The sequence below is a fragment of the Mizuhopecten yessoensis genome, unplaced genomic scaffold (genome assembly GCF_002113885.1).
Source record: "Mizuhopecten yessoensis strain PY_sf001 unplaced genomic scaffold, ASM211388v2 scaffold8195, whole genome shotgun sequence".
Lineage (NCBI taxonomy): Eukaryota > Metazoa > Mollusca > Bivalvia > Pectinida > Pectinidae > Mizuhopecten > Mizuhopecten yessoensis.
The window spans coordinates 1,546,517-1,564,059 of NW_018407426.1; the positions used below are offsets into that span (position 1 = coordinate 1,546,517).

At 35.4% G+C, this 17,543-nt stretch overlaps 1 protein-coding gene across 6 annotated transcripts in view; it reads left to right on the top strand.

The window, feature by feature from the left end:
• The window catches only part of LOC110455289 (segment polarity protein dishevelled homolog DVL-3-like), a 55,943-nt gene extending 39,032 nt beyond the window's left edge, over nucleotides 1-16,911 (top strand). For 3 of the 6 annotated variants that reach the window (XM_021505325.1, XM_021505328.1, XM_021505330.1), the window contains 4 exons: nucleotides 780-797; nucleotides 2,156-2,422; nucleotides 8,159-8,401; nucleotides 11,072-16,911. In XM_021505325.1, coding sequence (XP_021361000.1) covers nucleotides 780-797; nucleotides 2,156-2,422; nucleotides 8,159-8,401; nucleotides 11,072-11,490 — 947 coding nt within the window. In that variant the 3' untranslated portion in view covers nucleotides 11,491-16,911. Of the gene's footprint in view, nucleotides 1-779; nucleotides 798-2,155; nucleotides 2,423-3,746; nucleotides 3,921-8,158; nucleotides 8,402-11,071 lie in introns of all 6 variants that reach the window. The other 3 variants (XM_021505326.1, XM_021505327.1, XM_021505329.1) reach the window with 3 other exon arrangements.
• The last annotated feature ends 632 nt before the right edge of the window (nucleotides 16,912-17,543 follow it).

A 17,543-nucleotide genomic window follows, 5' to 3' on the forward strand; every position in this document is an offset into this window, starting at 1 on the left:
GATGAATGTGTTGTGTAGACTGGTTATCAGTTGAATGTTAACTCATGTTATAGTTGCTGTCTATGACGCTCAGATAAACCGCCGTAACGTGACTAGGGGCTTAGTTTGACAGACTTTAACGAGTCACCATAACACAATCAGGGCTGAGTCTTGACTGACTCCTTAAATGCGACAACATGTCACCATAACACGACTGTGGCTGAATTTACACTGACTTTTCGACTTTGACAAGTCACCAGAACAAGACTGGGGCTGAATTTTCACTGACTTTTAGACTTTAACAAATCTCCAGAACACAACTAGGGCTGAGTTTTGACTGACTTTTCGAGTCACCAGAACATGACGAGGGCTGAGTTTGACTGACCTTTCGAGTCACCAGAACACGACTAGGGCTGAGTATTGACTGACCTTTCGAGTCACCAGAACACAACTAGGGCTGAGTTTTGACTGACCTTTCGAGTCACCAGAACATGACGAGGGCTGAGTATTGACTGACCTTTCGAGTCACCAGAACACGACTAGGGCTAAGTTTGACTGACCTTTCGAGTCACCAGAACATGACAAGGGCTGAGTTTTGACTGACCTTTCGACTGTGACAACAACAGGAACATGTTGCTGTGTTTCGCATAAACATGGAATTCAGCTACTACATGATTCATATTTTCTAATTAGCCTTTCTCATATTCAAGGTCATTCGGCCATCTGAAATGTATGCCCTACTTCATTGAACATTTTGCTCATATTTCATCGTTTCCTTTTTTCTCCATTCCCAATTTTAGATGGACCCGTTTATCCAGGTTAGTAAATTCATAAACTCATAGTTACCTCCCCTGTATATATTAATCTGCTGTACTGCTACTAACAAACCATATATATTATACTGTGTATGTCTGCTTGTCCTCAACTTTTTAAGCTGGAAAAAGGTCTCTTTATCGCTCATGTCAATGTTGAACATGTTCAAATGTCAAGGTCACTGCTTCAGAGGATTGGTGCTAATACATTATATGACAGGTTGGATTATCCTGTGCCGACAAAAATACTGAATATAAAATTGGTGCTAACAGGTCATTGGTGTTGTGTTTTCAGTACTTTGGCGACTTGTCAATGTTACGGGTAAATTGTTTTATATTGGATGCAGGTTTACGCTCTGAAAATTTCTGATTGTAAAAATCTCTTGCATGACAAGAAATATATTTTGATAAAATACGTTTTATGCACAAGTGTTTTCCTCAGAACGTTGGGAAGCTCAAACATTTCATTTCTCCAAGAAAAGCAGCTAGATACATCAATTGTCTTTAGCATGATCAGTTCACTATTGCATGTTGCGTACAAAAGTTTCGTGCTCATTTTTCTATGAACCACCAAAATTTCAAAACAAAATCCCAAATCTTGGTTTTAAATCATGTATAGTCGCTGAATGGACATATTGTACTCTTTTTGATGTTTATAAAAGTATTTTTCTGTGTTTTAATTATGAGGAACAAATCAGAGATTTAAATTATTTCTTCAATTTATGTGTACATCTGAAGTATCGTTGTAAATGCATTGTTTTCGCTTGGCTCCAATACCTTGTATCTTTTTTTAGTGCACAAAAACAGTATTTAAAAATGTATATTAACGTGTGATTTGGTTTCCATTCTTTGAACTTCTCTTCATGAATTAGCAATTAACTTCAACTGAAAGGAATATTATGTTTTACAATATCAAAAACATACATTAAAATGACTGCTATAACAGTGAATACATTTGGCGAGTTCATACTGGGGTTAAACAAAAACTCATCTAATAATTTGCATCTTGTTTATATGGATCCTTTATAGCACCAGTTACTTCTTGGTTATACAGGGGTTAAGTTCTAGTATGATCCAGGAGTACTGGTATGCTTTTGAGTTTGTATATGACAAAAGAATTGTTCAAAAGAATTTCTAGAATTCCTATCTAACTATAAATTGTGGTTTTGAGTATGTATGGAAAGCATATTTTTCTGGATTATAGATTTTGATATATATCAATATATAGTATATATAGTGTATATTGACAGATCTTTAGAGCTTGAAGCTTCTGCGAAATATAAATTAAGTATGGTATATGTTGAATGATATGTAAGGCTTGAAGCTACTGAAGTATATACAATAGTTGTGGTGTTTGTTGACAGATCTATCAACCTTGAGTCTAGAGGATGTGGACTCGGTGTCGGAGGCTGACCGTGACACGCTTGCTCCCCTGCCTCCTCCCCACTGGAACAACCAGTATCCCTATGGTAACACCAGTTACTTACCCACCAACCTCAGCTACATACCGCCCTACAGCTACACCAGTACCGACAGCCAAAGCTACGTGGGAAGCTTCGTGGACGGAATGGACAAGTCGGTGACGGGCGGGGGAGGCAATAACAGCGCTGGCAGTGTACACAGTGCATCAGGTAACGGAAGTGTGGACAAACTCGTGACGCTTGGTCTAACTCACATAACAGCTCATACTGTTACGATGAATTTTGAATTTTCAGGACTGTTTGAAATCTTATGTTATAGCAGTATCCCACTGTTAAGTATTACATGGATAGGTATTAGTCTGTTCATTACCCAAATGCAAGATCAAGTTTTACCCAATATTCCAATGCAGTTCTAGTGTCTCTACCCAGTTCAGGAAATACCTTGTTAAAGTCGGGAAGATTTTAGAATATGGGATACCATATTCCTCCACTCAAACTTACTTCTTAGCCTTTAGAAATGACAAGGAGACCGAGGGAATAGAATTACTTTGGGAGCTCTACAGGGCATGGCATAGCGAACAGCCTAACCTTGGTTTATCTCTTCTGCAGCTAAATGCTTGGCGTTTCTTTTAGAAGTTTTTGATTTGCTTCATTGACAAAGCTTATATGATGAATATCTCCTTGAAAACTATACAAGTGCAAACTTTCTGAAATGAGTCCTAGAGCTTTAGTACTTTAGTGTGGGGTGGGGTGACTGTTTACATGCCGATTATTTGTTGTGAAAACAAATGTCAAAGATAAACCTTCAGGGTATTTGCACAAATTGTGGTACATTTCATATACAAAGGCATTCTATTGAAAAATGAATATTCCTCAACTGAAACCATTTAAGTGATATAGGGCCATCCAATGAGAACATGCTTTTATGCTTTTATGACTTTTAAGAACGTCTGTACTATGAACTTGTTTCTCAGGATGCTTCGTGCTAACTCTTGCTATGGATAGACTTGAACTGCATGCTGCTATGTAGTTCAAAAACAAGAACAAGCAAGATTCAGGTGAAATTTGAAATTTAAATAAACTGATGAAATGAAATTTCTGATTTCTGTCTGAATTGTGACAAGGTGTAGTATTAAGTTGTGGAGAACTTATTAGGTATTCTATGCATGTAAGAGTGTTTGATGTTTTCTGTCTCCGCATGAAACAGCATCATTATTTCTGTAACTTTCATTTCTAAATGGATGTGATTATCATGATTTACCTGGTATTGTAGATGTGTAAAAAAAAAATCAGTTCTGAAACGTAATGTTTGTATTCCATAACATATTGATTTAATTTGTAATTAGTTGACATTGCCCTGTCTGCCTTTCCGATATTACCACATGGTATTGGACCTTGTATCCCTCTGTCCACACCTTCGGATACCAGAAATCCTACCTAATGGTCTTCCTTGTGTGCTGAAAGTGTGTGTTGTTTCTTTTCCCCTTAATTTTTTTTCCTTTCCCCAATTTTTTTTTGGTTTTCTTTTTTTCAGTTGTCCAAAAAGATTGTGCATGTATTGTCAGTACATACAATCATTTGAAAAAACTTTGGGAAAATAAGGATAAACAACAATTCAACCAGCTCCAGCAACAACCAAATTCCATGGTAACCCCATATACGGCCTCCATGGATTTTGCATGTTCACGGACCTCCACAGCTAGTTCTGGTTTGTAGTCTTGTTTGTTACCCAGTGCTTCAAGGTCATGACCTCTATAAACTTGCTGCTGTCAAGGTGATGACCTTTACACCGGTCGCCATGGCTTTCTCTCTTTTTCCCCTTCAGTTTTTGCCTAATTTGGTGTTGGTGCCTATCTTTGGGTGTTTATTTTTCCATTTCAATTTGATTTTTGTTTAACGCTGCTTTTCAATTAAAATGCTTGTTGTTTTTGTTGAATTGGGATATTGTGCAATATCTCACACCTTACACAGCACTTGGCTTTTGATCCGTTGTTACCTGTTGTTTCACATGTTATTAACACAATATATGTTGTATGTACATTGTTATATGAGTCAGTATTACCAAGAGCTTTGCGTTAATATACATTGCCTCGGGGAGTTACACTAAATTGTCTTGAGTCGGCTCTGATAAGATGCATGTGCCATACTTACAACAGTATATACTAGCGCTGCTACTTCTGTATTATTAGCTAATATTTACAGACTCCGATTAACTCATTCACCCATGGAATTTCATAATGAACTATTCCAACCTTTGAATTAGAAAAGTCCAAATGTGTCTTCAGGGGTGAATGATTTAAATCATTTTCACTGTGTTTTCAATATAACCCACTAATTGCATTTTCAATTAGCATAGTTAACTAAATAAATAACGAGCACTTGTAACAATGGCTAAAATAGATTTTCCTTGCAAGATGATATAACAAGGAGAATTATGATCCCATATCAGTCTGACAAATGTTTTAGGGGAATAATATCATAATAATGATAACCAAACATGTCCCTGTTTCAGTACTAACAGGTTCTTTGTAGGACTAGGTAAAGGGGTGTATATTCATGCACATTTTATAACCAAAACTTGATAATAGAGCTGTCTTATCACTTAACTCATTCACCCCTGAAATTTCATTATGAACTATCCCAACCTTTAATTGGAAGAGTTCAAATGTGTCTGCAAGGATGAATGAGTTTATAAAGTGAAGACATGAACAATGGAGAAAAGCAGTAGCCCTATAAAGGAAGGATCTGTCTTAATTTTATACATAGTTGGACTACATGAGGCTGGGAATACAGTATCTTTGGTTTATATGGTTTATTTGCTGGTAACTGAAGGGAGTAGTTCTAATGATGATGAAGGCAATATCTGTAACGCCTATTTCTGTATCCTTGGTAGTTAGTCAACACCAAAGTCTTGCCTGTATGCTGATATTTATTATGCTTACCACAAAACATTTATGATTATATGCTTGTCAGCTTACTGTAAAATTGTCACATTGTGTCAATGCATATTAACCCATACTAATTATAAAAAAATCCAAAGATCATGATCAATAATGATCACCCACATAATAAAAAAATGTAGGATTTTTGGAAGGGAAATGAATTGAAATTGATACTGATCAGATTATTAAAAAAACTTTGTTAAATGGTTAGTGGCCTCAGAAAGTCTGAGTTTGTTCATTTGTAGTACTAGGTCAGCATGTATGTTGGAAACAAGATTTATATTTATACTGTATTGTGCAATATATACACTGTGCTCTGCACTGAGCATGTTACACTGTAGGCTGTCATAGCGCCCCATTGATTTAACCCAGTCTTTTTACCACAACAAGTACTACTACACTGTACTGGAAGTAGTATACCTTACATTTTGTCATAGAGCTTATACCAAACTCACAGGCTTCCTAAATTAATATATAATAACATTTTGCTTTCAAGGATATTCCCCACTTGTTAACTTCTGCAGGTAGCTTTTTCTTGGGTTTGTCACAGTGCAAAGTTATCATTTCACACTTTTTTACTTGATTCTTGCAATTCTTTGTTTTAGTAGATTTTCTCGTAATGATATTGTAAGGGTCAAGTGTTTCTTATCTGCAGGTTCGTAATCTGAATCATCAAGTAGAGTTTTTACCCCCAGCAGAGCTTTGCAAGACAACTGTGAAACTGTTTTTTGGACCTAATTTGAAATTAATTTTCTTATTCATTTGTTTTACTTTCAATACAATTATTGGAAAGATTCTTGTGTTTAAGTTTGCATGTAGACATGAGTAGAACGGACCTCAACTGATGTATAGATTGATCTGATTTTATTCAGGGACATACAGAAAGGATTCCAAATAGACAGGATTGTCAGGGTATTCAGTTTTGGTTTTAATACATAACAACATAATGGTCCATCGCTAAGTGAAGGTACATTATACGTAGGTTTCTCAATAGGAACTAAAGATTAAGTTCAGATTTCATGAAAAAAAAAAATATGACCCTCTTTTTTCCACCAAACCTTTGTACCATCTTTTTACGCTTTTGATAACCCTAATAGACATTTAATCCTTGTAGCTGTGGGATAACTAGAGAACTACAAAGTCAGACATTATTGTGTCTCATCAGGGACAAATTGTAAAGCTGTGAAGAAGACATTGTTGTATGTACTGACATGACCCATAAGTGTGTTAAATTCTGATTATTCATTATTTCTCCATTTCCTTTCATTTTTTGTACCTTACAGTACATTTTGTTTGTTTGCATGATATCTATTTAAGGAATTTGAGATAAACATTGTGAACACTACCCTTGAAATAAAATGGACTGGAATAGTCCATTACAATAAAAAGGGTAGATGTGATAGCTACCCTTGAGTGTGAAAAATGGACTGAACTGGTATATAAGGGTAGCCATGTTTTGACCTGTGGAACGTGATGTGATAGATTACACATGAAGGGGAATAACTCTTCAAAGGCACCTGTTTTCATCCTATTTTGCTATCAGTGTTGTGTATGTATATAACTACCCGCTCACCCCTATGCCTCCTTTGTATCATCTGGAAGGCAGGTGAGTTCACTCCAGGTATGGGGTGAACAGGTTATTGCATGAGACATATTTCATGAAGTCCTTATTTGGACCTTGATTACTGCACAATTTTCTGACTCCTGAGTTGAGTTTTGCTTCCATTACTCCTGTTTTGGTGGGATAGCCGTATTTTCCGTTGATTTACTCTGACATTCTGGCATGGAAACATTGTGAATTGCCATTCAACATATTTCTATATCTTGTTTTATACATGATACCTGCCTCAACTATATGTGTTATTTGTTCATTTTACATATAGCATGCACATAATTCAGTGGAGTTTTCTTTCTATTTTCTTCACTGAGTTCTTTTTCACCATTATTGTTAATTTTTTATCACAAAACTTTTTCTGTCATACATATTTTCATGTTCAGCAGCTTTGCATGCACTATCGAATGTAATTGGGACGAGACGACCCTAGCTTAAGGTTTCATTTCATCAGACATTGTATAACTCTATAGAGCTTTTATTTCATGAGGTAAAATTTAGCAGTTTTGTTCCTAGATCAAAATCAGGTCAATTAATGAATCTTATTTACTGTTTTCTTCGAGCTCCAAGTAGAACCAGTATAAAACCTCTGAAATATAAGTACTATAGTCACGCCGACAGAACACTGACCTCCCTCAGTGAGACGAAACCTGTATGGTTGGAGTCATGTAGGCGATAAACCCGTCAACCAACCAACCAACCATCCTCGATATCCAGGGGTAACGCTCACTTTCGCTATCTACACCCCTGGAATATGTCATAGCAAAATTGATGGCACGAAGATAGCTGTTTGATTGGTCTCGTGTAAAAAAACACCTGACCAATCGCTAGGCTGATACATGTCCTTTGAAGATTACAAAGGAGAGATGCCCGACTTCAAAGCCTGTCAATTTTTACCATTACGTGACTACAAGATTCTTTTGATGTACATCAAGTCTTCTTGTCTCATCAGCAAGGTGGCGCACAACGAGCCTTCAATTTTGCTATGACATATTCCAGGGGTGTAGAGAGTAAAGTGAGCGTAACCCCTGGATATCGAGGATGCCAACCAACCAGTACTACAGTGTATAAACAGTATTATATATCACATTGTACCTCCCTCCAATACATCTTTTGGTAAGTGAACATGAACTATTGTCTATGCTATATCCCAAAGGAAGGTTTAACAATTTCCCAGTAGTATTTTGCATGCATCTGACATCACACCTTTTCATTTTAAGTGTAATTTTCATTTCATTTTATGGTACTTTTCATTTTGTTATTTCACACATTCAATAGGTTATATCATTGGTATAAGTGGCAGGTATATATATATATGTGTAATGATTTTCTCTCATGTCTACTTTGATTTGAGTATGTTTTTGATTTCTCTGTATTTGTTGATTTTGGCAGTTCACAATGCTTGCTCATGTCTGCCAGTAAATCTACCAGCGGCTCAACGGCTGTTGTCAAAAACTTTGTGTATCGAGTCAGCCGAGCCCAACAACAATGTCCGTGGTAAAAAATCTGTGTCAAAATCTCCTGCTACGGTAACCACAGTCGCCATGAAGACTGTTGATACGGCAACTGTTGCTACAGACGATAGGCACAAGTGCAAGTCTGCACCCTCACCCATTCCACCTGTAGATGGCCCAGGTATGTCAGGGGGACATAACTCAACATTGCCATCATTAGTCAGGGGAAGCTACTCCGCATGGCCACCACTGCCAACATCTCACTGCCTAGAACTGCTGGTGCTGCCGAGCTTGACACGTTTCAGGACTCGCATGAAGTCTTCACTGCTGCGCTGTCTTGTAGGCACGCTTATTCCGGGCCTGTAGTAAACACAGAAAGGGGCAGATAACTCTGAAATTTGTTTCCAGCTCACCTTCCATTGAATTTTGTGATCTGTTCACAGTGGTTTTGTGTAAAGCATGATAGTGGTACTTTATTATAGCCCTGCCTCTAGCTTCCGTACACAGGACCAGCGTTACTAATGTGTCTGACTAATGTATTCGTTACTGACATGGTGACTTCCCTCCTCGTATGTATCTCAACAATAGTAGCTGTTGTTATACCTGTATACCTGTACTCAGCTCGTGTGTGTCAGAGCACCAACACAATTACCCGTATCAATGTGGAATCTTGTGGATGGTGTGGTTAGAAATATTTTTTTACACAGCATATTTCATAAATAACCAGTTATTCCAAGTTAATAATAATACACTAAGCACATGTAATCTGTTATTTGAGTAATTGATTTACCCCTATGCTTTTCGGTGTACATTGTATTACATCATCCATGTTCATATAAACTCAAAAATGTGATGCATAGGTCTACAATCGATCTGGTGTTATTGAAGCTAATAAAAAGTTTTTTAAGATTAAAATGTACATTTTTTCTTTTTTTGACAAGATCCTTGTTTGATATTTTTCTCCATTAGTCTATCCTTGTCAGAGGGCATCTGTATACATGTAAATTGATGTCTGTCAGGCCAGTTCTGTAACGTTTCAGTATATATTAGCCAGTTTAACATATAGATGTAGCATAAGTTTTTTTTACATTTTCTGTTTAACAGTATTGTATATGTTTTATGATTGTTTGTAGAAAAAATTGTTCCCTGTCAAGATCTATTTGCAATGCCTATTTATACATTATTCTTTATTTTATATATTATTCTTTATTTATTGTTACCTATGTATAACATTGATTTATACAGTAATTGCATGTAAATGGCTTTTTTATACAAAATTCAGAATTTTTCATAAATTCTGACTACTTTATACTAATTGTGACATAAATATACCAAGTATGAATTGGTGTTTTTTGTTATGTGACCTTTGTAAATATTGATGTTGGATCAGAACATGGATTGCATGTGCCCTACAAGTATTTTTGTGCTCACTTCCAATTTTTCCATAACAAAGAATTCAGTCGACCACATGGGAGATGATTCCTTGACTCAATGTGTTATCTAATTTAGATAAAATCTATTATTATTAAAAAAAAAATCTTTTTTTTTCATATTTTTTTTGTGATGTTGAATGTGACAAAATTCAATATTGGAAGTATCACTCTGCTGATAATACACAAACGTCATATAAGAAAAGTTGCTAAGGTGGATTGCAATATTGTTGTTGTGTATGTTTAGATATTGTTACAGATATGGACCATTTTTTCTTGTCTGTAAATGTCACAATTGTTTCGGGTCAATAAAAATTGATATTCACCTTGGCAGAATACCGTATTTGTAGACTTGTTATATTTGCTAGTATTTATTACCTGTGTATATGTACCTGTTATATTTGCTAGTATTTATTACCTGTGTATATGTACCTGTTACATTTGCTAGTATTTATAACCTGTGTATATGTACCTGTTATATAGATCCTCTATATTGTTACCCGTTTCCCAAACCCAAACAGCTCCTTTTCCTATTGCAGTTTTAGCACCAAGAAAAAGGCTTACATTATGAAATTAATTGTCATGACTCGGGTAAATTTTACCATAATGACCATCATTTCCTATCACGGGTTGTGAAAGGAAATGATGGTCATTATGGTATTTTTAATTGAAATTTTCAATTTGAGTTACTGTTCTATTTTTTCAACTTGCTTGCAGAGTTCAAGAAATTGAATTCAGCTGAAATATTTACTAGAATAGCCAAAACGATCAACTTTAAAATAATCTTGGTACAACAAAAAGTTTTAAAGATCGGCTGTGTAAAGGTCTTGAAAACAATTGTTTAGACCTAGCAGTCTTATTAGACCTCAAAGACAGATGCCCTACTTTCTTGTAATATTATTTTCTCATTCATAGATCTACCGTTAAACTCTACATGTTTTATTGACTCCTTCACCCCTGAAATTTCATAATGAACTAATCCATCCTTGGAATTGGAAGGGTTCAAATGTGTCTTCAGGGGTGATTGATTTCAAAGTATCAATCAGCTAGACAAAATCCTTAAGGCTTTGTTTCCTCAACTCTTTGGAACGGAAATAACACAATGAAAGCATGCACTAACGTAACGTTGTGACGACTAATCTGCTAATACTGTGTCACGACGTGATACCTGTTCAGTCAACAACCCATCATTTATCAATGTAACAACAGTGATAGTTCCATTTATGCAAACTTACACATGAAACTAGAACATATGTATCCTTAGTATAACTAGGAATGTCTTTACCCATAAAATGTTTAAACAAAATTACTTGTTAGAAGTCTTTTTCAATTAACTGATAATAAATTACTGTTTTGTAACTTTCAGCTACGATTTTTGAAATGAAGGTGATTTTAAAAGGTGTGAATTTTTGGTGTTTCAGGAAGCAGTGCATCTGGAAGCAGTCGGAAGGAAAAAGAGAAATCAGACAGAAAGTCCGGGAGTCCCGCGGGAAGTGGGGGCAGTGATACTGAGACAGCAAGTCTAGCAAGTGCTCGGCGTGTACAAGTAGTGCCGGCACCGCCATCAACAAACATGATGCCTCCCAATATGATGCCACCAAATATGATGCCCCCTAATATGATGCCACCAAATATGATGCCCCCTAATATGATGCCCCCTAATATGATGCAACCAAATATGATGCCACCAAATATGATGCCACCAAATATGATGCCGGGCCAAGCACTGCCTCCTCCCCCGAGGGACCTGTCTAATATGCCGCAGGATTTAAGTGGCAGCAGACAGTCTTTCAAAATGGCTATGGGAAATCCATGTGAGTTTTTTGTGGACGTCATGTGATCAATCATGTGGCCTCTATACAGCCAATCAGCTCTCATTATTATTTGCATGCTGAAGAACACAGTTGATTTTCATATTTACATTTTTTAGAGAATTATATAAAAAATTGGAGATCTGATTTCCTGAATGGGATAACTTTTTTTAGAAATGGTGAGAAATCATTAAGGGAAAGACATATATGACATACTGTCATATTTGCTCAGAAAATTTGTTTGATAAATCAAAATTTTAGCAGATGGAATGAGGCAGTACATGACAGGAGAATCAGCGGAGAGATAGTAATGGACAGGAATTTGTTTGTTTTCTTGTGTGATAATGTAAAAAGTATTTATGAATGTACAGTTTACTCGTTAGTCTGCATGACCAAGTCCCAACATATCCTCCTGTAGTTCATACAACTTGTATACTTCAAACTGTATGCTCATGTATCGCCAACTTGTTTTTAGCATGTTTGCAAATGTAATTTATTTTAGAAGATTTTGCGGGAGAAAGTGAGTGTGACTGTTATGTAACACAGAATTTGTTTGTGTGCCCTTAACCCTTGCAATCGTGGCCTTGGTACAGAAAAACCATGAATTCAAAGTACTGAGCAACAGCTATGATTGGAAGGGTTGTCTAATATATGTATGTATAGTCAGATTTGATTATGGCTTTAAGCCTAGTTGTCTTCTTACTTTCACTTTAGGCGATTCAGTCATCGACTCATGACCTCTGACCTTCACCCTGACCCTCATCTCCATGGTTACAGCTTCCTTCCATGATTGGCACACTAGCTGGACTAAGACCTGTTTCTTTGTGTGCGCGTTCAGTATGGGCTGATAGCAGGAGGCACCTCCTGTTACCGCGGACTCGTGCTTGGTGCTTTTAACTACTAAACCTTCAACAGCAGTAGGCCTAGTCGCTACAGGTCACGTGACTCGTCACATGATCACCTTGGCTCCTCCTTCTTCCTGGCCCACCTCGTCTGGAGATCGTAACTTTTCTATTTATACTCTGAATGGTTGTCGCTGTCTTCTGTTTAAGTCACTTGTGATTGATTTTATGATAATTTAAAACCACAATTTTATTATTTTTATTCAACCGATGAATTTCTTTGAGTGATTTTGTTTGGGTAGCTGGATATTTGCAGTAGGGCCCTGTGTGCATGCCATTGTTGTGATAAGCTTGCCTTTCGTTCGGGTTCTCAGTGATTTGGTAAACGTCTCATTCACACTTGGACAGACGCTAGATTGATTTGTACAGCTGCTATTTTTCTTTCTTTCTTTCTGTAAATCTTTCTTTGTCTTTTCTTTCTTCTTTGCATAATCTTTCATTGTTGCAGCATGTTTTGTCGTAAGATCTCCGTTTCCCAAGGTAGTAAGAGATGTGGTTTGCCTGCATAGCTGTTCATGGCATGGTTATCACACGTATATATTTTAGAAAAGACAAATTTTAGTTTGTTTTAATTTATTTCAACTGGTTGTCAAATTTTTATTTTTGAAGTTGTTGTCAAAATGAAATCAGCAATTCACTTCAATATTTACATTACTGCTGGCTTTTAATTCCAAAAATTGATTGAACAATTTTAATTTACCATATTAATGTGATTAAGCAATAGTATATGCTTCATTGAGGAGCTATTAGATGAATCAACAGAAATAGATAATGTTGATCTGAATCATTTCTGACGATAAAGGTAACCGTTTGATCGCTTGCTCCACGGACATGTTGATAAACTGAATACCACATATGAATACACCAAGTAACAGTTGTTATACACAAATGTATATCACAAAGCTTTTCTACTCAATAATTGATTACTGTACTCTATTTTTTTGCATTTTTCCAAACTTGCTTTTATTTACTTTTACAAATACAGACAATTTCGCTGTTCTGTTTACAGAAGCAAATTTGGTCAAAGGTTTTGTTTATTCCAATGAATTACCATTTATTTTCAGTTGACCTGTTTATTTGTTAAGCCTGTTCTGATAAATATTTGTTACTTGACAGATTTTGTTTGTCTTGAAGGTAATTAAGAATGTGTCGCCACAAAAAAAAAAAAAAATCAATTGAAAGAGATTTTTAAAACTTTATTTTGTTCAATTTGCCCAAGTACATGTACTTCCATAGCATCTACAGCAGTCACTGAGATTAAACATTCTTGTTAACCGAAAATTTAACCGTCTTATTTGTGTATTGCTCAGTTTGAATACTCCAATACAGATAATAACATCGTTCAATTTCTTTAATCCTTTGTCCTTATACTGGATCAGGCATCCAGTGGACTTTTTGAAGTGTTGATAGTGTTATAAGGTTCTGAAATAGCAAAGAAGTACCAAAATAATACAACTATCTGGTATTTTTGTATGGACAAAAAGTTATAAAAATATATCCCTGGAGTGAAATATGGTGTAATTCTGTTGTCCAATCCAACACAGGACATAACTCTTGTCAACAGACATGATACGAAAATGTGTCAATTTTCACTCAGAATAAAACCTCTGTATTTCAATTTCATTATCATGTATGTTTGACATGCTGAAATCCATTTACCAAGATGTATTTGTTTCCCCTTGATGTTGGAGATTTTCTACCAAGAAGTCCAAAATGTACAATGTTTTGCTGATTTTAAACTGTATAAAATGTATAAACATTGAAGTAGAATTGAAAAGGAAAAGAAATTTTGATGAGTTTGTCTGTCCCAGAAAGAAAAGAAAGATCATAATTTTTTACCACAAGCATTGTATATATTTTTAATATGTAGTTGTGCTCGTTGTGACTTGCTGAAAATATAATGCCAACTTCTGCAGTCATGCTGTGTATTGTCATCTTGAAGTAGACATTTATTTACATAAAGTGTACTGACATCAGATTTACAACATTTCATCAGTGTTGACATTGAGAACAGGCTGAATCCCATCTTCTGTAGCTGATATTTAAGTTTTGACTTTTAATGAGAACTTCTGTGAACATGGTTGTACAGATGTTATGTGGTATATTGTTGGCGTTTGTTTTCTTTTACTTTGTGTCATAAAAAGGGTATTACCAAAATTTACTGCTGGAAATCTTTGCCATAATTTTATAAAAAAAAAACTGCATTAAGAGTGAAATGGGTTGCCAAATCCTAAATTAGCCAACTTCTTTTCCATATAAATCTCTCTTTTTTTTAAGCTATTGTAATATTTTGTTGTGTCAAAATTAAGCAGATTCACTTTAATTCATTACCCAGTATACTTTGCTGCGTATGTGACAAAACCCTAGAATTTGGTTATAATTCTGTAGGATGATAAGTTAACATAGATATAGTAGTTGATGTGTAGAATGTTAATTCATTCACCCCTGAAAACACATTTGAACTTTTCCAATTCAAAAGTTGGAATAGTTCATTATAAAAAATCAGGGGTTAAGGAAATGCATTTAATATTTATGCAACATTTACAATATCACAACAGTATCTTATAAAAAGTGCATTTCAATGAAAGTGACCAAGAAATGATCATCCGAGGATCATCCTAGGGTGGTGAAAGGTATTGAGGGACAAACAGTTATTTATAGAGGACACAGGTGAGACGCTACATCACAGGTGAGACATACTGACGAGCCATTTTGGCAGAAATAGGAAAGCGGTGCTTATGGTTGTGTTGAAGAAGGAGGTGCATAAATGATGGAATATATTTTAATGTCATGAAACCAAATGCAGTAAAAATGCAACTTATGTGATGGGAATTAGGTATGTATGGATGTCTGCTTGAACAACTTGTATTGAATGAGAAAATAGGCCGCATCAGTCGCTGTTATACAACAGGAATATTGTCTTCTGGAACTTTTTATATCATTTAGCTTTAAGTGTGGTCATCACTGTAAAACCCTGTATGTGTGAATCGTAGGAGTGTGGGTAGAATGTTTGGGGCGAGAGAGACATTTAAAAGGTTAATACATTGTGTGCTGACATGTCACCCAGGCTTCGAGTGGCACTTTCTGTCCAGTGTCTTCTGCTAAATGATTAGTCAATTCTTGTTTCAAATTCTCAAGATGATGTCAAATTGATGTCCCAATTTAATCATGTACTGACTTCAACATTTCTTGAGGTTTTATGTGGAGCTAAAATTTGATTTTGAATAATTAGTATGGAGTCCAAGTTTGGTCATATCATGGTGCTGCTTGGTTTCTCACAAGGGAGATAACTCTTTAACCAGAAAACTTTCTTTTCGTTTTGTGAAAAATGTTGTTTCCAATTTGTGCAATATTTTGTATATATGAATCAACTTTATACTGTACATCCTACCCTGTTTTAATCTATTTGATATAGATACTTTTTAATCAATGATGTATTTTTTCAGTGTGATTGGAATTTCATTTGGTATTTTGAAATGACACTGACCATATTTGTGTATATTTTATAATTTGTTTCTCTTTCATCTGTCAATTTTACTGAAATTTTAACTGATAGATTCAGTAATTTACATAATTTCAAAGTTTTATGAACAGTTAAGTTTTATTCAGGTGCTGAAACAATACCTTTAAATTTTCAGGTTTTTTGTGCCACCTAATTTTTGTTGAAATGGCTTTCCCTTGTATTTTAATACTTTAATGCAGCTTATGTAATACAGTTTTAACACTTAAATTCTACAAATGATCAACTGAATAGCATACATATCATTCAACCCTGAAATTTCATAATGAACTATTCCATGGAATTGGAAGAGTTCAAATGTGTCGTCAGGGGTAAATGAGTTAATGTCGCTTCTAAATGGATTAAAGTTGATTTTTATCCATCTATGATGAATTGGTAAATTTGACACAAATTCAAAGGTTGCTTGAAATGATGCCAGAACATTTCTCATCTTTGTCTGGATAAAGAAACAAGAAGTTCGGACTACAGTGATTGTGTCATTGCTTTACAAGTGAAAGTCATTTGCTTAAATGATGTTGTGTTCTCCGAGCCATGACCCTGTGTAAATGTTGTGTATAAATGATGGCATGGTCCCTTGTAAATGTTGTGTATAAATGATGGCATGGTCCCTTGTAAATGTTGTGTATAAATGAATTGTGTACATGTTATTTTGTGAGAAAGTCTGATTTACTGATGAAACGAGTGAAATGAAAAAACGAACACAAAGATAGGCATTGCTAAGGTTACACTAACTTCCTGTCAAACCGTCAAAATGAAAAAGACAGCGATGTGTATTGTAACTTGTTCTAAACCTAAGATTTTGAATATACATTTGTAACGAGTGTTCAGTAAACCAGACTGGAGATGACCTCTGATGTCATGTTTACAAATTGTGGTTGAGAGTTGTCTGCTCTTGTCCAAGCATCACCATGATTACTAGGTACTTGGTTGGCCCCCCCAGAAGATGTTTTGTACAGAATACTTGACGGTAGATGATTGTGTAAATGATATCGGTCTAGTGGGCCGAAATAAAAATGCCCAATATAAACTCCTTGTCTTGTTGTTTTATTTGCTATCAATACAGCTGATGGGGAGATGGAGACCAGACCCCGAATCATGAAGTGAACTTGATTGATAATTGTTTTTTTTTACGGTTCAGTGCCATATACAGTACCAGGACATTTTCGCTGCAGTTTGATTTTTCGCCTGTTTCGCCTTTCCCGATAAGGGCGAATTTGTCATTACCGCATATATAGATTAATAGCATGATATACATAATAATTAAATGTGAAGGGTGAAAATTGATTTCATGGTCGAATGGTAAATGTTTGGCTGGGCAAAAAATTCCCAATATACAGTACAAACAAATTATACATGTGTATATTGCACATATATGTATCATTTCACTAAACAATGAATGATAAAGAAAATTTTGTATTTTGAAATTTGGACATAAATCTGAAAGACTTTTCAAATCACTAGGACATGTCAGAATTTAAGCAGCTGTCAGAAGATTAAAATATTACAAAGGATCATTAGGGATACAACAAAAGTTTGTCGGTCACTTTACATGTCTTATTGTAACAGTGAAGAAATGTAGATGTTCTCATTATTCAGTTTATAAAGAGTGTAAAAGGAGGGAGCTTTATAGAAAAATCTAATAACCAGAAAGTTGAATGGC